This window comes from Eleutherodactylus coqui, chromosome 7 (genome assembly GCF_035609145.1).
Source record: "Eleutherodactylus coqui strain aEleCoq1 chromosome 7, aEleCoq1.hap1, whole genome shotgun sequence".
In the NCBI taxonomy this organism is placed as follows: domain Eukaryota; kingdom Metazoa; phylum Chordata; class Amphibia; order Anura; family Eleutherodactylidae; genus Eleutherodactylus; species Eleutherodactylus coqui.
Window position 1 is genome coordinate 126,566,956 of NC_089843.1, and position 26,980 is coordinate 126,593,935.

At 41.2% G+C, this 26,980-nt stretch overlaps 1 protein-coding gene across 2 annotated transcripts in view; it reads left to right on the top strand.

Annotated features, from left to right (window-relative positions):
- Positions 1 to 26,980, top strand: part of LRBA (LPS responsive beige-like anchor protein) — a 503,130-nt gene that overhangs the window by 362,673 nt on the left and 113,477 nt on the right. For both annotated transcript variants that reach the window (XM_066573657.1, XM_066573658.1), the window contains 3 exons: positions 6,674 to 6,814; positions 10,052 to 10,171; positions 12,216 to 12,368. In XM_066573657.1, the coding sequence (XP_066429754.1) occupies positions 6,674 to 6,814; positions 10,052 to 10,171; positions 12,216 to 12,368 (414 nt within the window). The remainder of the gene's footprint in view (positions 1 to 6,673; positions 6,815 to 10,051; positions 10,172 to 12,215; positions 12,369 to 26,980) is intronic.

Consider the following 26,980-nt stretch of genomic DNA (forward strand, 5'->3'; position numbering starts at 1 on the left):
AGATTGTGCGGGTTTCTTACAGCCAACACCCTGTTAACCTTTTAAATGCTGCTGTCAATTCTGATAAGATCGCAGAGAGCCGTGCAGGTGTCATGGCAGTCAAGGGCCTTCTGAAAGGCCCCAGGGCTGTCTTGGCAGAATGCCTATCAAGCCATGCCCGTGGGGTGGCTTGATAGGCTGCCTGCCCGATCGCAGTACGATATAATGCTAAAAAAAAAACGAAACCCTTTTGCTATATTTGTAATAAAAGAATCTAAATAAGAAAACAAAAATACATGTTTGGTATCTCTGTGTCTGTAAAAGTCCGATCTACTAAAGTAACACATTATTTACCCGCACGATGAACATTGTCAATTTTTAAAAAAAGTGACCGCCAAAATGCGCTTTTTTTTGGTTCCCCTCCCCCCCTCTTTTCCAAGAAAAAATACAATAAAATGTGATCAAAAAGTCGTATGTAATCTAAAATCATACCAATGCAAACTACAGGGTGTCCCACAAAAAATGAGCCCTCGCACAACTATGTTGACGGAAAAATAAGTTCTTGTGCGCAGAAGATGGCAGAAAATAATTTTTTTTTAAAATAGATATCTTTGAAAAAAATTGAAAGCAGTACAGCATTTTTGTTCCCATTTGTGGGCCTTAGACACAAGACACAACAAAGGATGGCTGAAGTTTTTTTTTTCTTTCATTTTATGCTACTTAGAATTTTTTTAAACGTTTCTCAGTACATTATATGGTGCATTAAATAGTACCATTAAAAAATACAACTCATCCCGACAGTAAAATCTGTCTAAGTTGGGAAAAAGGAAACATGCCCGAATTTGTCACAGAAAGAGTTTATTGTAGTTTATCAATTCTCACTAACACATGTTAGCCCTCAGCGGTACATGTAAGACAAATGTATGTTTTCTATTGAAAAGAAACGAATAAAATATTTTTGAACAAAAAAAATACAACTCATCCCACAAAAAACAAGCCCTCATACAGCTACGTCGATGGATAAATAATGGCGTTACGATTTTTTTAAAAGGTAGGAGCAAAAAATGAAAATAGAAAACCGGAAAAAAGCTTGGACACTAGAAAGGGGGTATAGAACATACCGGTTGTAGAGAGTTGGTACAGGACGTATTGAAAATATTTATTTATATTTCTGATTCGTCTCCAAGGATTTTGGTCTAATTTCTTTTTGTACACTCACCAAAATATTGATCTGAAATATGCTCATATATGGAATTGGATACGGTGGTAGTCAATATCCAGCTTGCGGTTACGGATTACCTGTACATTACACATACAATGCCTGCTAAGTCGTAGGTGGAGTGATGTAGAGTTTACACTGGCCCTGGGAGTTTCCAGCTATACCTTTTAAATGCAGTTATGATTCAGAGGTATCTTTTGTATTTCAAATACACAATTTGTAGGGAAATCTATACTTTTAAAATGAGTTTTTTTAAATCGCAGCTCCGGGTTTCTCCTGTCACATATTGCTTACAGGCTGCAGCAGCATGTGTACAGGACATCACAGGAAGCTGCAGCCAATGACAAAGCTCAGCACTCAAGCCTTTTGACATGAATTAAATAAGTTGGACAACCCCTTTTATTGAAACTTCCACGTTTGGCTAGTTAGTTTTCCTAAAAGTACATTTACAGAGCCGTTTTGTTGAAAGGGACACCCGATGATAAACTGGTCACAGGTTGGCCAGCTATCTGAACTTCCACAAATCCATTGTAATCTGTGAGGGAACCTATCAGCAATTCTTCAACTTCCTGAAATAAAAAAATTAGATGGTTCTTCCTGAAATGAATGGGCTGTCTGTATAATGCATGATCGCGACAGGACTGACAAAGAGACTTTGTAGGTGCTTTCACCTTTGGCTAAGAGATTGGCACGAGGGGGTTCTCCAAAATGGGGCTCCAGTCGGTTTCCTCAAAACTACACTAATTGAAAATTATGTTTTATTAAACAGGTATAAAATGTCCATATCCATGCTAAGATGACTTTGCATAGAGTGCTAAGAGCATACACATGTGACCTGTCAGATTTTTTTGGTAAAATATGCTTTGCAGTTCTTTGATTGTAAAATGCGCTAAAACCTACATTAGTAAAGAGTATTAATGAGCAGGCTTTGATCAATGACGGGCTGACGAGGTTGCTGTATCATGTACTAGTTACCTGGAAACATTCCCCAAGAGAAACTGCAATTAAGCTACCGCTTCACAACACATTTCAACCACTTAGTGCAAGGAAATAAACAGTTAATTGATATTCTTTAATATCTTATTATCAATTAATTGTATCCCAGGCCTCCAGTTCACTGATTTTTGCCTCTCTAATTAAACAAAAAAAAAGTTTAATTAAGCAGTCTAAAATATTTATGGTGTGGCTGGATTCCATGTACGATACCAGAGCTTAGTAAACTGCTTTTACGGTATATTAAAACATAGCGGAATGGCCTCATCTTTTATAGCAGTTGTCAGGAAAATATAGGCCAGCACTGTAAAATGTATTAGCCCAATACATTGTCTCCATTTTATTATGAGGAAGCTATGATGTACGGCTCTGTCACAGCAGATCTATTGTTGGAGGGATTGCACTATTTTCTCTGCCCTGCCATTAATTTATAGCAGTAAACAATATGTAGCTCTCCAACTGCAGCAAAGCAGAATCTTTTAATGAGGTGGATGTTATTACCACAATAAATCAGTGCATTCATGTTATGTATAATTCAAAGTGTGTATTCCCACTGTAAGTTCTCTGAGTAAGCTGATAGTGTGTCATTGTCACAGCCCGGCTATACCTTTTTACCGTACCGTTATTTTTTATCCTTCTATCTGGAAGTCGGATTTTTGTGTTTTTTTTTTTCTTTTTTGTTTTGTTTTTTTGTGCTTTTTTTTTCACTTGTAAATGAGACTTGAAGAATGTTGTAGCCGGCATGAGAGACGGAAATATAACAATTACATCAGGGATCAATAGTGCAGCTTCTGTGGCAGCATCGATCTGTGAATGCTGCTGTTTTCACAAGAGGCAACAAAATCAGTCCTAATTGGTTTTAGTGGTATCTCCAAGAAGCGTAATTCTATAACCATTGATTAGAGGTGGGTGCGCAGTTCAAGAGCTCGGTGGCACGCAGTCATTTGTTAAAATGCTGTGGGGAGAATTGCATTTTAGTATTTCTTCTATTTCCCATTAACTCCCTGCTGTGCAGACTGATGGTTGCAGCATGTATCCTGTAACTAACCCATAGCCAAGGATTGAGTTACTCACAAGTATTAGCTTTACGGTTGCTGGCTTCTGTACTATATTACTGCTTTACATAAATACCCGGTGTTATCGTGACGTTACTGAGAAGTCCATTCAAGAAAAACTTTGGCAAGTATAAATGTAAACACCCCTGCCCATACCCTTCTTCCAATGTCGCACCATAAAAAAAATTAATAAAAATCTATATTTACCATGTAATTCATGAGCCAGCCCAGCTGCCATCTTCCTCGCCCAGGCAGATCAGACCAATGTAAGCAACAATAGTGGAACATGCCCTGAAGATCTGGCGTTGTAACCTGCAAGCCATGTCTTTTATTACTGGGCATCAATCTGAACATATTCGTATGGTAGACTTCCTTATGAATAGGCTACAGTAAGACGCTGTTGTAATCGAGAACCATTGAGGAAGTGTTTTGGTTTTTTGGGGGAGGGATGGGGGTTTGCCTTTGTGAGTCTAAGAAATGATAATCTACCATTTAATCATTAGCCATTATAATCTATCTTCTATGTTGATACTTGTATAATTTTAAAACCGTAAGATAATTAGTTTTAGCCCCCCCCCCCCCCCTTCTCTGCACATGAAAGTCTTTTGGGCCATGTGTTGTTGGGGCTAATCCACAGCATATGGCCCCATTTTATGCCTATGAGGACATGCACATTGAGGGTTTTTTTATTTATTTTTTTTAACGTGGACCGTGTGAAAACTCCTGGTATTGTCCTATTCTAAGACAAGAAATGGGACATGCCATTTCAAGCCAGTGTGCTGCCTTTGCGTAAGTTGGACAGCACAAGAACTTGTGTCCATGTGCTGTTTGATGCAAGTTGTGCCCGAGCCTCTTGGGCACAACTCAAAGACACTGCTGGTGTGCACCTAGTCCTTATCATTAGAACATAAGCCATCATGGACAGGATCCTCTCTTCCTCAGTAACAGTCTGTCACTCATTTAATTTATATTTATTGTGGCTTGTCTTTTTATTAAGTAATGTTTGTCAACCCTTTTCATGTGTACAGTGTTCTGAAATTAATGGAACTTTATATACTGAATGTCCTATTTTGAGTATATGTTTTAGGCCGGCTGCACACGGCCGTGACGGGCTCCGCCGCGGAATATTCCGCGGCGAAGCCCGTCACAGCGCCCCCCAGAGACCCCATACTTACCAGCGGATCCGGCGTCCTCGCTCCCGCATGACGCTTCCCCACCCACCGCCGCCGCGTCATGTGACACGATGGCCGCGTCACATGACACGCCCACTGCGTCACATGACGCGGCCGACCGCGTCATATGATGCGGCGGCTGTAGGCGGGGAATCGTTTTCACACTATCTTCCGCTGTGCTACAGTGGGAGATAGCGTGAACGGACGGCTTCCATTGACTGCAATGGAAGCAGTCTGCACGTACACCCGCGGCAAATAGAGCATGCCGCGGGTGAGGACGGGAGATTTCACGGTGCGGAATTCCGGGATGGAATTCCGCACCGTGTGCCCTGAGCTATTAGGTTCAAGCAAACCTAATAGCTGCGGGCAACGCAGCGGATTTTCACCGCAAATTACGCGGCGGAAATCCGTTCGTGGGAAGGAGGCCTTAGCCTGAGTACACACTGTTATCTTATTTACTTTGCTTTGACATATTCAGTACTTTCCAAAAATAGGTCAGCACTCAAAGCTTTCATTAAAAAAACTTTTCTATATTTTATTCATTACAATTAAAAAGATGTTACAATACAACAGAGGTGAGTCTCCAATGTGCAGCAGACGGGCAGGAGGAAGGCATACAACATATCAAGTTCATAGAATTAAATGTATGCTCATAAAATGCACGTATGCAAAATTATATATCGACAAACATTTCATCGCATAAAATGACACATCAAGCATACAAAGCATTAAATCTATGCATATGAGCAGCAGTACATAATGTATAAAGCCCACCTAACCACCTGCATCCCGACACGTGTTTCGCCCCAAGGTACCCCCTGAGGATAAATTGTACACTAGGATTAATAGATTTGTGAAATCTTAAAAAAATGACGAATCCCAGTAGCAAATAATTCATGTGCTCTTCACAAGATGTTCATGCAAAAAACTAAATTAGTTTACTATATATTACATCGGCCTTCATCTTTATTTATTTTTTTTAATGTAATTTTTTAATATTCAGTAACTGGAAAAGGTTGAAGCATGCGACAAGGTGGTGTACCGAAAAGAAAAACCATTGCATCTGATAAATGACCAAGGCTTTAATGCATCCAAACTGCACGTTTTGTGTCTGTGGCTGCGATGCAGCTGGATATGTTTCTGTGGTAACACACTGTGTGTAGTCTAACCCTGCAGTTATACTCGCCTCTATCTTCCCCCAGCTATTACTAATCTACCAAATGTAGAAAGAAGTTGGACAGATAAGGGAGCATAACTGCAAGATGAGGCTACAGATTCTTTGTTGTCTGGAGAGAGACCTAGATCTGAATAGCAACTGCATTAAATGGATTGGCCTATGAAAAATATTGTTTACAGTTACATCCGTAATTCTAAACTTTTTTCTGTGTTGATGCCTATTAACCCCTTAATGACATGGCCTTTTCGTTTTTTTCCTCCCCCCCCCTTCAAAAAAATCGTAACTCCTTTATTTATCCATAAACGTAGCTGCATGAGGGCTTTTTTTTGCAGGACGAGTTGTTATTTTCAGCGGTACTATTAAATGTACCATACAATGCACTGAAAAAATGTTTAAAAAATTCCAAGTGAAGTAAAATGAAAAAAAACAAAACAAAAAACATTCTGCCATCTTTTGTTGCATCTTGCTTTTACGGCGCACAAACTGCAATAAAAATGACATGACAACTTTATTCTATGGATCAGCCCTACAATGCAGTCACTCTGTGTGGAAACAGTAGCATAGTTTGCAGTGTCCTGGACATTTTGCACTGCCAGTATGACTTGCAGTTAGTTATGGGACATTGTGCCCAGTTTGGCTGTTTTTGGCAACAAGGGCAGTTTCCTCTGATGTGGTTTTACTGTACAAGATCTGCTTACACTATTTTTTGTTTTCTTTCTATTTTTAATGCAGGTTATGTATACGTAACCTATACTGTACCAACATGCTTGTACCTTAGGAAATGTTTCCCATGTCGTATCATGAGTCTCTACCTTGCATAACATTCCCCCATGGGATTAATTATATTTTGCTTTTTGTAGCTTTGAGTTATAGTGTCACTTGATAGTGTTCAGTTGTCTTGCTGATGTCTCTAGGGAGCCATCTCAGTGGTCATATCTTTTCTTTGTCGCTATGTATGTAATTGCTAGTAGTTCAGGCTGCAGTTTTAAAGCCATGTTATGACCATTCCTTAAACAATCTAGTATTCTTTGCTTAAATGTAAATATTTTTTGTAAAGCAAAATTTCTATATCTTTCAGCCTGTTGGAGCTCTGAATCCCAAGAGAGCAGCCTTCTTTGCCGAGCGCTACGAGACGTGGGAGGATGAACAAGTTCCAAAGTTTCACTATGGCACACATTACTCTACTGCAAGCTTTGTACTTAGCTGGCTCTTAAGAATTGTAAGTCATATTCTGGCGTTCAAAGGCCACCAAGGTTCCGGTCAAAGGACTGTACTCAAACATAGTAATTTCTTTAGAACCACCTCCGAGGTGACTTTAAAATGATAAATGCTGAATGCAATGTATGCAATGGAAATTTGTCTTTAGTGGAATTCTTGTGTTCATATTTGGAGGATTTAAGCCCCAAAGTAAATGAGAAATCATAAGTTAAAATGAATGCTCCAGCCATCAGCTTGTGGAACCCTTAATTCCCATCTACTTTTGCCAGGCTGTTTTTTTGTTTTTGGTTATACATTTCCCTTATATAAAGGAGTTGCCTTAAGGAGACAGACCATTTTAATTAATCCTTACCACTAAGTTAATTTATGGTTGTTTCATAAGGCAGCCTCTTTTTTAACCCTTTCCAATCCAATGTCGGGCCTGCCCCGACATCATCATTTTCCTCCACAGCTCCAATATCAGGGCAGGCCCGACACTGCAGTGCAGGAGTGCATCTGCACCTGATCGGCAGACACATCGGGTGCAGATACACTTGTGCACTGGTCCCCATCGAGGACCCCCTAGGAGAAGGCAGAAAGGGTTTTTATCCTTTACACATTACATAGCGCTCAATTAGCGCTATGTAATGCATAGAGATTCCGGCCGGCGATCATGTGACCGCCGATGTTACCTGACCCCCGGCGGTCACATGAACTCCGAGCCGGGAGCCTGCACTGTGGGACCTGCTTACCTGACCGGCATCTTGCGCGTTCTCCTTCTGTCTCCCGGCCCGGCGATCATGTGACCGCCATGTGCCACCTGACCCCAGCGGTCACATGATCGCCGAGCCGGGAGGCAGAACGAGAATGCGGAAGACGCCTGACAGGTAAGCAGGATCCCCCACGGTGCAGTGAGCACCTGCACCCTCCTGAACTCTGTCAGTTCAGGAGGGTGCAGGGAAAATGTATTTTTTTCTCACCCATTTTCTCACTCCAAATAAATTGGAGCTGGGGAGAATGGGTGAGAAAAAATAAATGGATTGGAAAGGGTTAAAAGATGTGGAAAGTAACAGTCCCGTAATTCTCTTACACCATTATATGCCGGCTATTCATTTGAATGGTCATCCTTGGATGCGCCAGATCTGGGGAGCTGCTCTAGTAGGGAACTTTTTCATTTTACAAAACTAGGGGTGTCTCAAACAGGTGAACACTTTTATGACATCAATATGCCTTAATATTTCATAGGGATGAGGATTTTTGTGGGGAGACCATTTAATTAAACAAAAATGGCTGAAGTCTCAATTTATGTAAATAGTTACAATTCTTTATTACTTGCCATATTTTCCCTAAATATATTTTTAAAATAAGAAAAACGTATTTCATTTTACTAGTTATTCTTGCCGTTTTGCAAATTGTAGCGGTTGTTTTTGTAGCATTGTTCTTTAGGCCTCCTGTCAGGATTTTTGTTTTACTGTATTTGTTGTTTAAGTTCCTCATTTGCATTGCCGTATAGCCGGTGTAATTTATCTGTTCCTAATAATGCTAAGCAACCGTATTAAGGCTCCTCTGTAATGTGTTGGTGTTTGGTGGATTAATCAGGAATTGTGTTTTATTGATAGCATGTTGGTTTACAATAATGTATGTTTCTGTTAAACCTAAGAGGTAATTCATCTAGAAGAAAGTAATTTCTTCGGGAGAGCATTAGCAGTATACCATTAATTAAAGCTTGTTAGAATGGTACAAGCGGACATAAATCCTCGATATAATTTATGGGGCCTTGCTAATTTTAGGCAATTATCTACTAATATGGGCTTAAGTGTTCTTTAACCAAGAAGAAGCTTTTAAATCCCTTTAAATGTTTTTTATTGTATCAAGGAAATCGGATGAAGGAAAATCAAGTTTGTTTTTCTCCAACAAATTTTAAATATCTAAACAAATGAACTTGGTCGCTGTTCACATCTGTGATGTTGATTCCCTTGTTTGGCTCCATCAATCTTAAAATTCACTTTACTAAATAGTTGTTTTAATTTTAAACATCTGTTTCGATCATCTTTATATTGTGTATGGCCACCTTAAGCATCATAGGTGAGGGGATGCTTAGAAAGTGAAGGGGAATTTAGAAGATGTTAAGGTGCTGAAACCCTTTCAATCGCTCATTCCGCTGACAGCTGTTCCTTTCCCATGCACTTGCACACTTGGCTCAGTTGAGCGTGCATGTGTTTTCCAATTGGAAAATGAGAATAAGGGCTATTTCAGACGTCCATATATCGGCTCTGTTTTCACGCCAAGCCGATATACGCTGTCCTTGTCTGCAGGGGGGGAGGATGGAAGAGCTGAGCTCCCGCCCCTTTTCCACCCCTTGCCACTATTTGCAATAGGAGGGGGCGAGATGGGGTGAGGCGGTGCGAAGTCCCGGTGCTTAGCCCCGCCCCTCCCATTGCAAATGGGGGCGGGGAAGGGGCGGGAGCTCAGTTCCTGCTCCTGGCTCTTCCATCCCCCCCTCCACCCCCCTGCGGACAAGGACACCGTATATTGGCTTGGTGTGAAAACTGAGCCGATATACAGTTGTCTGAATCCACCCTAATACAGCTTTTAGATGAAACAATCATTGTTCAAAGAATCACCACATCATTTGAATTTGAATGATCATTCAGTGTAAACACAGCCAAAGATCAAACAAAGAACGATAATTTGTTTGCCTATCCGTTCATTTCATGCAAGCATGAAAATCATCATTGACTCATTCACTAATTGTTGAGATAAATACGATCATTCAGTCATTCTTATACATTCAACGGTTTGGCGAATGAATGGTGTTCACTCGTCCACTCATGCGATCAATAAATCCTTCTGTCTAAAAGCGCCCATAGGGTTTCTAGATACCGTTGACCTGGACTTACCTCTTGTGAGAACAAAAGGAGTGGGCATGTAATTTTCAACATGCTTGAGATATACTTCACCAATACACTCTGTCAGGGGTGAGTCAGGAGGCCCCACATACACACAAGGAAGTTGGGCAGTTCCACCAAAGTCATAGCCTTCAGACTGCTTTTCCGTTATGTGTAGAGATTTTACGATTGCTGTGTGCTTGAGCTAGCTAAACCTCTTGGCTGCATAATCCATCAAATATTTTTTCATGTAAAAGTAATTTTATTTATATTTTCAATTTATGTAGCCACCATGTGTCTTTTATTTTTAGGAAACTAATCACTCTTTTCTCTACAAAGCAATTAATAACAATTTGATATTTTTGTTCTAGGAGCCCTTTACAACCTTTTTCCTAAATTTCCAAGGTGGGAAGTTTGACCATGCTGACAGAGCATTTTCTTCAGTTTCAAGAGCGTGGCGCAATTCGCAACGTGACACCTCAGACATCAAGGTCAGATGGGCTATTTTTTTTTTTTTACTTAGTTGTATATTTAATGGGTATACAACATTTTAAGCATGTTTTATGTTTTAGGGGATAAACGATGTTTGGTACAGATGGAAAATATATTTCCGGCTTCTCTCTATATAAAGCTCATTACCCGTTTTTTGCTGTATATTTATACCTATTGCTAGTTATAAGAAATGTGATTGCAGACGCAAGGTCTTTTGTTGCATTACAAAGCTACAACATTATCAAAATTAATACAGTTTTTATCGGTAGTAGTCATCGAGGATACACGTGGTACAATGTCCATATTAAGAGATCCTCAGATATCTGAGTCAAACATCACATTGATGAAAGTTTTACACTTGACACAGACATCTGACTGTGATATGACTACTCCACTTTTAACTTCAACCAATGATGATAGGCTTATAAAAACGCTGGCTTAGTAAAACACAGTTTAAAAACTGCGCCTGCTTTCTCCTGCGGGTCATCGGCTACGACTTACAGCCAACCACCTGACCTGCTCCCGCTACATTGCAGGAGGTTTAATCCCGCACTCTATTTTACCATCAGCCGGGATTAAAGCTCAGAACCAAGTGTCATAAATTTACAGTGTTTGCTCCTTATTGGGTCAAAAGTGTGCCATTTACAGGTTTAATAAAGCAATGAGTAATTGTTAAGCATTAATGCTTATTGATCAATTACTGCTTTAGTAAAGCAGTAAATGTCATTCTTTTAATCAGAAAGCAATCTTGCATTCCAAAACTGATGTTGCATGGGGTGCTAGGAGTTTGAGCTTGGATATGCCTGGTTGACTTTTTCCACAGTCATCAGATTCAAAGTAAAAAAAAAATTCTAATGTGTCCTAGCTAGAAAAACTTTTACTTAGGGGAGCTCGGTTGAGTTTGTTTTCTTTCATTAACAGCAGTGCTACGTATTCACCTACCTATAGATGTATAGATTTTTTTTTCTTTTAAATCAATAGCCTATATTGGTTTAAACAGACCTCTCCTATGCTAAAAACTACTTTTTAGTGTTGAGAGGGAAAGGCTCAAATAATAGGTAAGAGAATTAATAATAGCAATCTTTATTTATATAGCGCCAACATATTCCACAGTGCTAACAAGACTGGGAATAGAAACAAAACCGTAGTTACATGTAGTAATCGATGGAAGCAGTAGGGGTGAGGGGCCTGCACCGATGCACGCTTACATACTGCAAATATAATAGGGTGATACAGAAGTTAAAGGGGCGTGGGGATGTGCAAGGTATGGCGAGTTGGAGAGTGTGGGATGCTATACCCAGACAATGGTCAAAATTGAGCCATATAGTGGCTGAATCGGTATGACCGCAGGGGGCGGTTGACTGCAGCTGGCAGGGATTGTAATCGTTCACATGAGTGATGTGGCCCCTTCAAACAGCTGATTGGTGGGAGTGGTCCTAGATGGCAGACCCCCACTGAAAGGGAATTAATGGTCTATCATGAGAATAGGCCATCAATTTTTAAATCCTAGATAACACTTTTTAAAGGGAATCTGTCAGCTATTATAGAGCATGAGGAGGTGAGCAGATTTTATATAGTTTTAGAGGCAAAGATTCTGTATAACTTGTACTGTATTCATTTATATCTCTGTACATTCTGAGCTGAACAGTCCAATGGGCGGAGCTATCAGTGATTGGCAGCTATCTCTGTATGTACTCATACATGCATAGCTGTCAATCACTGATAGGACCGCCCATTGGACTGTCAAGCTCAGAATGTGCAGATATAAATGAATATATATGAATAAATGAATACAGTACAAGTTATACTGAATCTTTGCCTATAAGACTATATATAAAAATCTGCTCCACGACTCCTGCTCTTGAACAGCATGTTTGAGCTGACAGACTCCCTTTAAGGTAATGTAGATCTTCTTGACTATTATGTCTACATCTCTCATACATTTTCTGGATGTTCACAGATCATTTTTGTGTAATTGTGCACTTTTGCTTCTCATTCAGCTGGTTACAAATATTTTTGTGATTCTCTGCATTGTTCCTATAGGAGCTTATTCCTGAATTCTACTATCTGCCGGAGATGTTTGTCAACACAAATGACTATAATCTTGGAGTGATGGATGATGGTACAGTAGTGTCCGATGTGGAGCTTCCACCGTGGGCCAAAACAGCTGAAGAGTTTGTTCGCATAAGCAGATTGGTAAGCACATCAAAGACTTGTACTAGTTATTAGAACTAGTGGGAAAATAATTCTGATTAAAGACTGTTGCAGGTATTTTAAGGCTACATCCACATGGGGAGGAAATACTGCAGATATAGTGCAACAGAAAATCTGCGCCCGTTGGTGTGGATCTTCCCCCTCATTTTGAAGAGGTGGAATCGGAACAGAAAATATGCAACATAAATTAACATCGGGGGGGTTTAAAATCCACACTGCAATTCTGTTACAGATTTTGTGCTTTTACATCATGTTGACAAGATCTATACATTTCTGCCACATAGTTTGTATAATGTAAATATTGCAGATATTCTATGCAAAATATCTACAGCATTTCTGCCCCATGTGACATAAGCGAACACTTATAAAAGTAGGACTAATGCATTACAGTGAATTGCGTCAGTCACATTTAAACAAGTGTGCACCCAGTTTCTACACTACCTGAGTTGAGCAATAAAGTAGTGCCCCCCAAAAATATTATATTGGAAAGCACTTACATATTTAAAAGGGCTTTTACTTTATCACCTCTCTAGGGTCAGCTTCACATGGGTGTATTTGAGCATGTAATACACAGAGAATAGAACCCATGGATTTCAATGGCTTCATTCACATTTCCGTATTATTATAGAACATGCTCTATTTTTCTGCATATTTGCGCACCCAAGGTTGCTATAGAAGGCAGTGGTGTTTGCGCAAATGTGCGTGTAATACACAAGAAGATGCTTGAAACACTGTGATTGGGCTGGAAAAGGAACACATTTGTAGGTAATTAGCCTTTTACATTTGGTGTGTCTTTGTTTGCCGTGCCTTGCGGGTGCAAGGAGTACAGTAAAATATGCCAATGCGCGCTAAAAAGCATTGTTCATTCTGCAATAACAAGCACTCAGTCCAGCACAATTGTGCTTGTGCTGTTGTGAAGCCGGCTTAATTTATGGGGTATTTTCTCCCATATCTAGTGATATATGTAAATGAAGAGATTAATGTGCACAAATAAAAATCACAGAAAAGAAAATTATAAACAGACAAAAAACTGACAGAAAGCGGCCATATACTTACAGATATACTAATACAAGCAGGCAGGTAGAAACACCACATCCCAAACCTGCAGGCAGCTAGACTGCTAAATGGAGGAGCAATTAATTGCACAGGTGCAAAATACTGCTGAACATCCACTCACACATCTTCCTTAGTCTGGGTTGTCACGCTGAGCCGATATATGGTGTCCTCGTTTGTGGGGGGGGGGGGGGAGAGAGGATGGAAGAGCTAGGAGCAGGAACTGAGCTCCCGCCGCTCTCCACCACCTCTCCACCCCTTGCCATTATTTGCAATGAGAGGGGTGGGACAGGGCGGAGCTAATTAACGGAGCTTAGCTCCGCCCCGTCCCACCTCTCCCATTGCAAATAGGGGCGGGGAAGGGTCGGGAGCTCAGTTCCTGCTCCTGGCTCTTCCATCCTCCCCCCTCCCCCCTTCCTGCAGACAGTCTACATACCTGTCTCAAGTTCATTCAGTGAGGAGGAATGTACCCTACTCTTGTGATTGGTGAGATCTCCATTGATGACACCACCATCAGTCAGGCATTTATAACCTATCTCTTGGATAGGGATAGGTGATAAATCCTTCTGGGAATAACCCATTAATGACTGAGGTATCTTTAAACCCGGCTGTCAATAGCAATCTAATTTTCTTTGCCAGGACTACACAATCGTTAAGGCAGCTAATTATATAGCACATTATGGATGTCCTTGTACTGTTCCATGCAGACTACCTCAGTGTTAGTGTTTCTTCAGATCCATTTGAGGTGTTATTTAGGAGTTCTGGTATTTCTAAACTAAAGCATAAACTGTATAGTCTTTTTCTGTAACCAATATGCTATACGGACTGTAGGATTCAGTATACAAAGAGCTCTTTGCATTCATTAGAGTACGTTCATATGGGGGGGGGGGGGGGGATGTTGCAAATTTTCCACATGGAAAATCCACAGCAATTGCAATACAAGCCTTGTGGGTGAGATTTAGCAAATGTCCTGATGGTGTGGAACATTTCTGGCCTCATTTAACATACACTACAGATTTAAAATCTGTAGAATGTCAATTGTGAAATCCATAGCAAATCTGCACCAAATTCTGCTACAATTTGCCACTGTGGTGTTTCTGCTGCACAGAATCCACAGCGAGTACGGCCCGTATGACTGAACAGTAAAAAACATTCGTCTCGTACTTAGCAAGGATCTTGGGTGATAAAAATGGCATCTTGTTTCTACGGCATACACACTGCAGCAAAAGTGACATAACTTTATTCTATGGGTCAGTACGATTACTAGGATACCAGATTTATATAGTTTGGTTTTCTTTTGTTGTACCGTATATACCGGCGTATAAGGCGACGGGGCGTATAAGACGACCCCCCAACTGTCACCTTATACGCCGGTATACAGTGGAGAAAAAAAAAAAAATTCATTACTCACCTCCCCCGGCGTTCTGTCGCGCTCCGGCAGGATGTCGCTCGCTCCGGCAGGCTGTCGCTGGCTCCTCATCCCCGGCGCAGCATAGCTTTCTGAATGCGGGGCTTGAAATCCCCGCTTCCAGAAAGCTAATACACACGCCGGCAGCCATGACATCATTGAACGCGCACGTGGCTTCAGCCAATCACACTATTCAATGACATCATTGAATGGGTGTGATTGCTAACACGTGCGCCTTCAGCCAATCACAGCTATTCAATGCTGTCATGGCTGCCGGCGTGTGTATTAGCTTTCTGGAAGCGGGGATTTCAAGCCCCGCATTCCGAAAGCTATGCTGCGCCGGGGACGAGGAGCCAGCGACAGCCTGCCGGAGCGAGCGACATCCTGCCGGAGCGCGACAGAACGCCGGGGGAGGTGAGTAATGAATTTATTTTTTTTTACACTTTTTTTTTTATATTACCGGCGCATAAGACGACCCCCGACTGCAGAGCAGATTTTTCGGGGTTCAAAAGTCGTCTTATACGCCGGTATATACGGTACTACTTTTAAATATAATATTTTCTTGGTAAAAAATAGAATTTTCTGCCGCAACCTTCCATTTACATAGTCATACGCGACGCGGGCTAATTTTTTGCGGGACATCCTGTAGTTTCTATTGGTACCATTTTGAAGTACATATGACTTTTTGCTCACTTTTTATTACTCTTTTTTTCGAGGATACTGGGTAACAAAAGAAAAAACAAAACAATTCTTGCATTGTTTTTTCTGCCGACTTTCACCACGCGGGGTAAATAAGGCATTACTTTGATAAATTGGACTTTTATGGATGCAGTGATGCCAAAAAATTTTTTTGTTTTATTATTTAGATTTTTAAATTATAAATATGGCAAGGTTTATTTTTAAACTTTTTATTACCTTTTATCTTTTTAATTAATGATTTTTTTATTTTTATTTTTTTCTTAGCCCCCAAAGGGGACAAGAACTTGCGATGTTTGATCACTCTTGCAGTATGATGTAATACCATAGTATTACAATATACCACGATCTGACGGGCAATTTATCAAGCCATGCCAAAGGCATAGTTTTCAGAAGACCCCTGCAACCATACAGCACCTCGCGATCTCACTGCACGGGGGGTATTTTGGACCTGCGAACATTGATCGGGGCATTTAAACGCTGCTGTTAAATGGTTAACCGCTCCGTTCATTGGGCAGGCAGGTGTCAGCTATAAGAAACAGACAGCACCCGCATTATATGGAGACAGAACCTCCCCCAATCCACCTCCGTACAAACCCAGAACCTCCATGATGTAAATGTACATGTTAAGGGGTTAAATACGTGTTGAGAGAAAAAAAAACGTTTAATGAAGACGGCGACCCTGTTTCCCATTACAAATTAACGAGTATTGATCAGGGTATTTGACATGTAGTTTGGAACAGAACGCATGCCAAAGTCTGCCGTGTGCCCTGACAGTGTGAACATTGCGGGGCTGCACATCTACACCCCAGTGCTAGGCATAGATCATAGAATCCCTTTCCTGTAGAAGAAGTGATTTGACACATCCCGGTGCAGCTACATTTACACATGGCAGCAAATCTCCTCTTTCAGAGTATAATTAAAAAGTCTGCCACTGAGAAGGCATGCTGTTTGTGTACAAACAATGTAATAGGAAAATAGCATTCAGTAGTTCATCTGGCAAGAAGAGAAGATGCAGGAAGGGAGCCTGCTGCCAAACAAATTGATTCATTCTAGACTGCTTAAAACCCAACATGCCTCTTAAAGAGATCTTGTGTCTGTGGTTATCCAAACCAAGATGACGTTTTCTGACGACTTCCCACTTCACTCCTTCCAACCCGCAGATTATATGCAATGATTAGAGTTCCTGAAAAGCGCAGCGCTTTGATCTGTGACCTTTTTGTGGTGCTAATCGGGTTCCCAATATCATTATACCTCACTCATTAATCATATTTCGTGCAGCCGTCAGGCAGTCAGACAGACTCAGCCCCTGTTTTCAGACCTGTGTTGGCAGGTTTGTGTTCTCTGCAGATTATACTAGTGCTAGGCTTCTAACAAACCAGCCCCACATCAAGCTGTGCGCTACAATTAAAGTCAGATGCTCCTCAGGTAGAACAGGGAAATAATGTTGCAGCTGTCTGTCTTCCTGAAGCTAACCAGCACCGAGGACAGACGACACAATGTTACTAATTACAGAGTGTACAGTCTGCGGCTTCACATTAATTAAATGGCCTGTCTGGAACTAGTGGATTCTCATAGAATGACTTGCTTCATTTTAATTAGCACCTCTAAGGAGGACATTTCTTCTACCTATTTGGGGGAAAGCTTTGGGATCATATCTGCCCACTGTGGAGGATTTTACTTAAGGCCTTACACCCGTTTTCTGGCATAAGAAAGGTGGGATTTATGGCTTACTCCACATTTGTACAATAATTTGACTTTTTGCCATTTTGCGCTTCGCTTAGCATTTCTCAAAAGTGGGTAAGTCCTAGGCTGGCTGCACACCAGATTCCGCATTTGGGAGCCCGCAGCAGAATCCAGCTATGTTCCCAGCCAGCGACCATATGTGCCTTCTCATTTTTTGTATGTCAGATGACCACAGACGCTGGCCGTCGGTCATGCCCAGTACAGATTTAAAAAAAAAAATTTTTCCTGCGCCATCACTAGGCGATGACGTGGTTACCCACTGCCTATCCGTGATGTCAATTGTGGATGGGCTGCGGGTCGGACGGCTTCTATTAACTCCAATGGAAGCCGTCCGTGCAAATTCCGTACAAAATCTGCTTGCTGAAATCGCTGTCCGCTCATCTGAGTGGGCATGCGAATGATCTGTTTTTTTTCAATAGGTGTGGAATACCACGGATCATCCGCGTGGGTGACTGCAGATTCCACAATTGAAATCCGATCGTGTGCAGGCGGCCTTAGTGGAGGGGCTGTTCCTCCTGCAGACTGATAGATTTATTAGAATGAACGCCGGAAGCTTGTGTAAATCATAGCACAAATCTACGTCTGCTCGTAGCGGGTGTAGATTTCAATTGTTGGCACATTGACAGCCAGAGATGTGCCAGATTTATTAGGAGTGGTATGAAACGCCAGTCTAGGTAATTCTCCCCTTCCGTAGCGCTCAGGAATATTTTACTGTTGGATGGATACTTTGCAATCTCAAATATCATTTTCACCTTGGCAAATGCAACCATTTTCTTAAATATTTGTGTACACCTTTAATAGGCAAAACCTCATTATAAAGTATTGTTTTTTGTACATTGAGATTTTTCAAAAGGAAATCACCTTTCATATCAAGCAGCACATAGTGCTATAACTCTGCTTTTGTGTAGTTGCCATTGAGTTGATTGGAGCATCCATGCACATGTTCAGCCACAGCTCCATATAATCCTACTGTTTAATCATTTGTCACCTATCCCAGAAGCATTGCCACACATGTCCATGGGTTTAAAATAACTTGTTCACCTAAATTTTTTGTTACTAATTAAAATCCGATATTCCATTTTTCTGATGTCTTTATTTTCTGGTTGTAGATACTTTTTAATATATTTTTCGTACATGACTTTGGGGGTGGCCATCTTGCAGTTACCAGCATTTAAAGATATGCCTTAGAGCAGCCTCACGGGCCATAGACACAATGGACAGGACCTGACCCATTGACAGCTATTGTTTGCTTTCATTGTGGTATTGGCTTTGAAGATAGAGATGACCTCTGAAAAGTTCTCTATACAGAGCAGGAAGTGTCAACTATTAGGTTTGGTAATCAGTGTGAAAATTACAGGATTTTAGGACTTTTTCTTACTATAAACTGTGGCATTGAAAATTTAAAAAAAAAGCAAACTTTCTTAAATTGGTTTACTATAAAAAGGTTAATTTATAAAATAGGTCATTTTCTGATTACTCATTCTCTTTAGCTAAATTGGGCTGAGCTGTAATATCGCACACAAACCATAGGCGGGTGTGGCATTGTGTATGGAGGAGAAAAAGCATCCCCTTTAAATGTATAAGTCATGGTAAATACATAGACTATGAATGCAGATGTGAACCGCTATGATATGGATTATTTAAAATATTAATGAATTCTATAAAGCTCCAGAGCTGGTTCCTTCCAAATATAGAAAAATAATATACTACTTAAAATCGTAACTTCCTCTTCATCAATATATTGAATGAATTCTACATTTATGAACTTAAAGAACATCTGTGACTGGACGGAGCCGTTCATTTAGGGCATCTAGAAGGTATTGTCTGCTTCCAAAAATATATATCCTGCTTTTCTAGTAGGGGAATATAAAAGATTACCCACAGCCCTTGACTACAGCAGGCTTCTAACGGAGCTGCTTAAATTCCTGAGTGTAAGTAGCTAGGAAGAGCCCTTATGTACCTGCATTAATAAACCACAGCAGCATTTTCCTTTTTACACAGTGCATTTGTACATGGTCTAAAATAAAGAACTCTGCCTGATTGCGGTCTTATTTATGAAACCCATTTTCATACACCTTATTAGGACAGTTTGAGTTAATATGGTCACCTGTTCAGGATCCTTATCTCTTTATTAGATAGGTGAGTGACTACAGAGAGTATCTCTTGCTCTGGAAGACCTGTCCTGTCCTCCATTACACAGAAAACTCCTTGATTGTGTAATACTTCATTTCTCCTTCGGAGGTGCTGCAGGGTGATAGAACACTTGAGGGAAAATGTATCAATCCACATACACAAGATACAAAAGTTGCATGTTTTTGTGCATGTCCCACTTGCTGAAAAATTTATGACTCTTGTGCCTTTTTGCTCCCCCTTGAGCGGGGAGTTAGCAGGCCTATCACATTTTCTATAATGTGTGCAAGAAACTGGGATAAATTATAGATGAAATCTGTGCCAGCTTGTTGCTGACATAGATTTCAGTGTGGGGCAGGTGAATCCAATATGGATTTTCAAAACTTCAGCATGGTCATTATTCAGTGCAGATTTTTTCCCACTACATTTGGATAGGGTATACAAATTCCCCAATGGACTTGCATTAACTTCAGAATATCAGCAGATTCAATCAGGAATCTGTGCCAGAATCCTGAACATATGAAGATGGCCTTACTGGCACGTTTCACCATAGATTACAGCTGACAACCTTGGTTTCCAGCTCGTCTATTTCCAAGTAGGATAAAGAAAGGGCAAAGTGAGAGATCAAGCTAAAGGTCTAAAGGGACATTTGTCGCTTGTTGTGCACCAGAAATGTGCAAAGTCGAACGTTTTGGCACATACCCATTTTGTGTAAAAATTGCAACATTCTTCTTTTTTTGTATCTGCCAATTTTTGAAGTGAGTGGCCATAGCACATCAAATTTTCTATAATTTATGCTAGAAACTAGCGAAAATTAGAGGCTATTGCCTTTTATATCAAGACTGGCCTGTCTTTATAGACTCCCCCCTTAGACTTCAGATTACATTACGAATATAACAAAGTAGTGGTGCATGTACTATACTATGATAGTTACAAATTTTTGTGGTATTATTTGCTTCATTTTTATACTTGACTTTGACACAAGAGTGCATCAATAGTGCATGCATCAGAGAATGCGAACCCGATGAGTATCTACAAAGGCTTTTTTTCTGCACTCACTTCACTTTTCTTGCACCCTGCATACTTGGCCCTCTGAGTCAGACCTGAGAATAATGTTTGCTTGTTTTTGTGGGAAGATGATTTTATTTCGGCTGTGCTTTTTTTGTTTATTCTGCACCATTCATTGGAGATATCGTTTCTGAGATAGACATGGCTGATTTCCAATTAATTCTATATAAGCTGTGTAAAACACTGATTTGTATGGCAGGCTTGTCAGCAGTGAAATACATGTCTAAATTTTCACCATTTTAGGATACGATTTACAGCTTAGTGGTCTGTAGAATAGGAATGGGACATATCCTCCTTAGCTGCTGTAATCAAATACATATTTCATCTATTGGAAACGGTTTCCCTGGGGCTTTATATTGCACTGCAGTTTCTATGCCAAGGGTTAAGTCAGCAATGCATGTTTGACAGCCTCATGATGTTATAAGTACTATATAAAGATGATGATGTTGAGTGATGTGGATTGGATGTGGCTTAACAGCTGTATCTTTTAGATATAAAATATGGTTGTCTAAAAATTTTTACCTGGGTATGTTTCATTCTGGGCATCAAATTCATAGGATTGGGAAACCAAACTTTTTTGAGCGTCACTACTGCAACTACAGAATTGTTGATTCTATTTTCTAGCTCACCTGTTAATAAGATACCTTGATATAATGTAAGACGCTAGACTTTAATAGACTTTAAAAGGAACCTGTAAGGTCCTCTAAGTTGCCCGGGCTGTGGGCAGCAGGATACAGTGACTCACTGATTTCAGCGATATGTCACTTATACCAATCGATTCAGTGGTTTTGCAGATCTTTTTAAACTTTGCAGGACTGGACTGCAGATGAGTCTAAAGAAGCTCATGCATGTGTGTAAGAAGAAGAGTAATGTTGCTCTGCTCCTCCCTCTTACTGTAGCAGCTGCATCGGCCCAGATAAATCTCTGCCCCCTCCTGCCAGGCAAGGGAGCAGAGTGAAGGAGAACATTGGCTATGCGCTAGATGTAGGTACATGACAGTGAGTTCAGCTGCAGGAAGTGCCAGAAGCTTGCAACGCCTGCAAGCGCTGAGAATAGAAAGTTCTACCCACTCCATGATATCGCCACTCGACAAACAGCCCTCTAGACTGGCCCTTTAAAAAGTTTTACTTGTACTATAGACCGGAAAGCACCGTGGGTGAGGTAAAGAGCAGAGTTTTTGCTGGAGAACTCAGATGCAGTTGGGAATGTTGAAGCACAGAGAACTGCAGACAGGAGCATTGGTGGAGTGTAGTGGGCTGCAGAAGTACTGCTGTAGTGCTCACTAAGAACACAGATTTGTACCGGGATATGAACAATGTAAAGTCCAGAGAGACATTGAGCTGCTGAACCAAGACCAGGAAGGACATTGGAGCATTTGTGGCCAATACCTTATAAAGTGAGGCCGGCCTTAGTAAAACCGTTCGGTGTGCGCACCGCTAGGAGCTAAACAGCCATCTGGACTGCTGCAATCAGCAACGGGGTAAATTTAGTAAGCCGTTGTAATTATGTGCTAAAATTAACTGGCGTTACATTTGTATATTTTTAATTCCATGTTTTGCAAATAAATACTATATCATTTTGTAACTCTTTCTGCTGCATCGTATCCTGAATCTGCATCACAGTATCACCCGTGACCTTTTCATATATGTACACTCCCCTGCCCTCATCCTCCGTTCAGATGCGGATTAGCTGGTATTTCTATGTTCGCATGAATACAGAGGGACCAACATCTGGAGGGCAGGGGGTTGCAGTTTTTGTTAAGGTTTTGGCTTCAAAAATAAAACAAAAAAACCTGGAGTGGATCCAAAAGAGAGGAGATGACTAGAGATGAGCAAGCATACTCGTTAAGGCCGTTTACTCGAGAGAGCATCGCCTTTTTCGAGTACCTGCTGGCTCGTCCCTGAAGATTGGGGGGGGGGGGGGGCAGCAGGGGTGAGCTCGGGGTTGCGGAGGGGATCGGGAGAGAGAGAGATCTCTCACTCGCCACCCTGCGCCCCCCCCCCCCCGAATCTTCAGGGTCGAGCCAGCAGGTACTCGAAAAAGGCGATGCTCTCTCTCTCGTAAATCGCCTTAACAAGTATGCTCGTTCATCTCTAGAGATGACGTATCCGTCCTTTATTTTTTCTCATCTGTTATGATCCTTACCTGATTTTAGCCTCAAAAAACCACATCTAAAAACTTTAACAAAACCTTCATGTGTGAACACACTCTAAACGTACCCCCTATCAGCCAATAGTCGAGCTAACACTCGTTTGTTGACGGATTGGGTTTGTTTATGCAATAGTACCAATGTTTGGTGGTTAACAGCGCATCCCCACATGTAAACGTGGGGATCTGCTGTTGGCAAATGCATTTTGTATGGAGACCATCAATCATTCAATGCCCCCCATACTACAGATCATCCAACATTATTAACAAGCTTCAATATTCTTAAAGGGGTTGTCTCGTGGCAGCAAGTGGGGTTCAGCACTTCTGTATGGCCATATTAATGCACTTTGTAATATACATGGTGCATTAATTATGAGCCATACAGAAGTTATTCACTTACCTGCCCCGTTGCTGGCGTCCCCGTCGCCATGGATCCGTCTAATTTCGCTGGCTTCTTGCTTTTTTAGACGCGCTTGCGCAGTCCGGTCTTCTGCCTGGTGAATGGGGCCGCTCGTGCCGGAGAGCTGGTCACCGCGTCATCGTAGCTCCGCCCCGTCACGTGTGCCGATTCCAGCCAATCAGGAGCCTGGAATCGGCAATTGACCGCACAGAGCCCATGGTGCACCATGGGAGAAAACCGCTGTGCATCCCTGGGAAAGGACTGGCGGCCATCTGAGGGAGAAGATTTTTTAAAATCCTTATTTCGTCGGATCGGTGAGTAGCAAGCGGTTTAAAAACCGCTTTAATTTGCTATTTTGTGCCAGGGGGGTGACAGGGGGAATGGGGTAATGTAAACTTTTGATGCTTGCCGCGAGACAACCTCTTTAATGTTGGTCTATGCTGGTTATTGCAGGCAGATGATCTACTTGTGTAAAACCAGCAAGTTGTGGTATAACTGAAAGTTTTATTCATCTCCTCTGTTATATGTGAGCATAACCTATAAAACATGGTTGTCTAAAAGCGTTTGCCACCCAGGTAAAAAGTTTTTAAAGAACTGGCTTTTATAGGTGGTGGTCAAATAATTTCAAACCATTGCATAGCAACAAGTGTGGCAGCCTGCAGGTGACTATGCTTGAGCTTCATGTTCCTGCTAACGCATGGTAATGATGCAACATCTGGACGTCTCCTGTAGGACTTCTAGAAGGATGACTGCTGTTTCGCAGCACTGGAGTATAGAGAATTAGGATATATTTTTTTTTTTTGTTTTAAACACTGAAATAGCGTTCGAAGAGATGGACCGATGTGAGAGTCTCCTTGTTGGGATTGTTTTTATGTAATCGCACTAAATAGAAATGTGATGAAGCTACTTCTCTACATGTCTTGTAGCAAGCATTTCAATGTTGTGTTGGAAGGATGTTAGAACTGTTCACAGCATTCTGGAAGCCCTTCATTAGCAGACAGTCAATATTCTTTTAATATCTTTATGATACTATGAATACACTAAAATGCTGTTTAGCAACTTCCCCAAAGTCTCTATTTACAGAGAAACATAATCTGAACTCCAGCAAAATAGTAATATAGCATTAAAATCGCTCTGGAGTTATGTTGTACATTAACATTTTATTGCAAATTGCCTTCTGTTTCGAGGTGACAAATACCCTGGTATTGAGCGATTTATGGACTGTGATGCTGTTTTAAAGGGATATAAATTATTAAAAGAAACAATCACTCTGAGATAGTTTTAATTTTCTTTAACCAGCATATGTTACTAATTAAAATCATGACAACTGCAGTAGAATTTTCATCATGTTTCCTGAAAGTGCAACTAAAACACGGATGCATGTTGATGCCCTAACTTACAGAAGTAGACTTGGCTTGTCTTTTTAACTTCTTCTTAAACACTATGCCGGGCAGTAAAGTCTATAAAGTTTCATTTGTGGGTGTAAGCTTGATATTCTTAAAGTGTCTATCTTTGGACACCATGTAATGGTTACAGATGGAATTAACATACATTAAAAAAAGTTGAGTAATCTGGAAATAAACTACGTTACTCATCTTGTACTGACCCTGGTTTATAGCCTGTATTATAGCACAGGGCATTCAGAATTCTATGCTGCAGGAAGCCGACTGCTTCGTACAGTGTGCAGTGGCCGGGGTTGGTATTGCAGGCTGAATCCCACTCTGTTCAGTAGGACTCCAGTACCTAACTGGGCCACTGCGCAATGTACAGAACAGTCTGCTTCCTGCAGCTAGAGAGTGGGACAACCCCTCTAGGCCATTTCAAATAGGCGATAATATCGCACGTTGCGAGAGCGAATGAAAATGCAGATTTATGAAACCCATTCTTTTCAATGGTTTCATCTACGTCTGTGATATTTTCACTCATAGGAAGTGGTGTGGGAAAACAAAATCACGGCATGTGCCATCTTGTTGCAATAAGTCATTTTTTTTAATCACTCATGTTCCCCTATGGGGCTTCCAAAATATCTCATTGAAACACGCAAACCTGCAAAGTTCATGCAATGCGTTTTGAACATTAGCAACTCCTATTGTCTTTCGCCCGAGAAAAAGGCAAGAGGCAGCGATGCGTGATTATTTGCAGGGTAAGGCATAGCTGACGCGCAAACATCTCAAGTACGAATATGCGATATGGATGCCATTTTTCTCGCAGCATTATCACACTCACCCTGTGAAAGTAGCCTAAGTGTCTGCACAGAGCCGGTGGCCATTGTTTATATTCTGGAACGTGTAGGCACTGTACAGTATTCTGATATTGGAAATGTAATTTTTCTACAGGCTCTTATGTCCTTAATATCTGTCTAGTAACAGGCTTCTTGACTGTTTCTAATATCAACCGGCAAAATTATGACTATACCTCTGGGTTGTAATGCAAGCTGCAAGTTTAAGGCAGTACAGATGGAACGTACTGTGGTGTACTTATAAAGTTACTCTTCTATATATCAAGCATAACATTTTTCAGTAGGATAAAGTTATCACCTATCCATTGGATAGGGAAGTACTAAATGATTGGTGGGGATTTGGCCCCTGGGACGCACCATTCCCCAGAATGGGGCTATTGTATCCCTCTGAGAGACTGTCCAATGAATGGAGCGGCTGTGCGTATACTCAGCTGCCGCTGCCTTTGTTTCGTTTGGGGCGCCAGAGATAGCGCAGAGTGCTTGAACTGAGTAGTCTTGAGTTCTGGTGATGGTGGGGGTTCCCAGCAGTCAGACTCCCACCAATCAGCTACTTATCCCCTATGCACAGGATAGGGGATAACGTTTTCTTACTGGAAATACCTCTTTAACTTTCAAATTATGGCTTTTTCCTTCTTTCTCAATGGAAAGCTAATGAAACAAAGGCTATCTGAAGCCTTCGGAATTTGCATCAGAAAAATCCCATTAAAATCCATAGAGATGTTAATGAAATTGTTGTCTTAGTTTTCTTTCTGCATGAATAACAAAACGAAATAATCTGAATGTAGTTTAGTTCATTGTGTGTTTCATAAGCGTATTCCCACTATACAGCAGTAGTTCATGAAGTTTGGTTTTGAGTTCATGCTTGTAATACATGCGCAATCCAAGTGGAGAGCAGCGTGTTAACGCTTACTAATTCTACAAGGGACACCGGTGTCCACTAGCCGGATTGTAGCCACTATCCTTCATAAAGTTTATGTAATAAATTAGTCTAACAGACATTGAACAACAAAGAATAAGAACTAGAGATGAGCGAGCGTACTCGTCCGAGCTTGATACTCGTTCGAGTATTAGGGTGTTCGAGATGCTCGTTACTCGAAACGAGTACCACGCGATGTTCGAGTTACTTTCACTTTCATCTCTGAGACGTTAGCGTGCTTTTCTGGCCAATAGAAATACAGGGAAGGCATTACAACTTCCCCCTGCGACGTTCAAGCCCTATACCACCCCCCTGCAGTGAGTGGCTGGCGAGATCAGGTGTCACCCGAGTATTAAAATCTGCCGCCCGCGGCTCGCCACAGATGCATTCTGACATAGTTCAGGGAAAGTGCTGTTGATGCCGGAGCTGCTATAGGGAGAGTGTTAGGAGTATTTTAGGCTTCAAGAACCCCAACAGTCCTTCTTAGGCCGTAGAAATCGCAGATCGCACCTATCTGCGATTCCTGTTCTCTTCTCTATATGCGCTCAATGGGGCCGGCGGCAGCAGCGCCGACCCCATTGAGAACATATAGAAGACCGATGTTTGCCCATTGAATTCAATGGAGCCGGCAATACAGCAGGTTCCACTGAAAGCAATGGGCTGCCGGCGTGCGCGGGATGAATTGTCAGGAAGGGCTTAAATATATAAGCCCTTCCCTGCAATTCATCCAGAAATGTGTTAAAATAAAAATATATATATATATACTATTACTTACCTTGTCCCAGCAGAC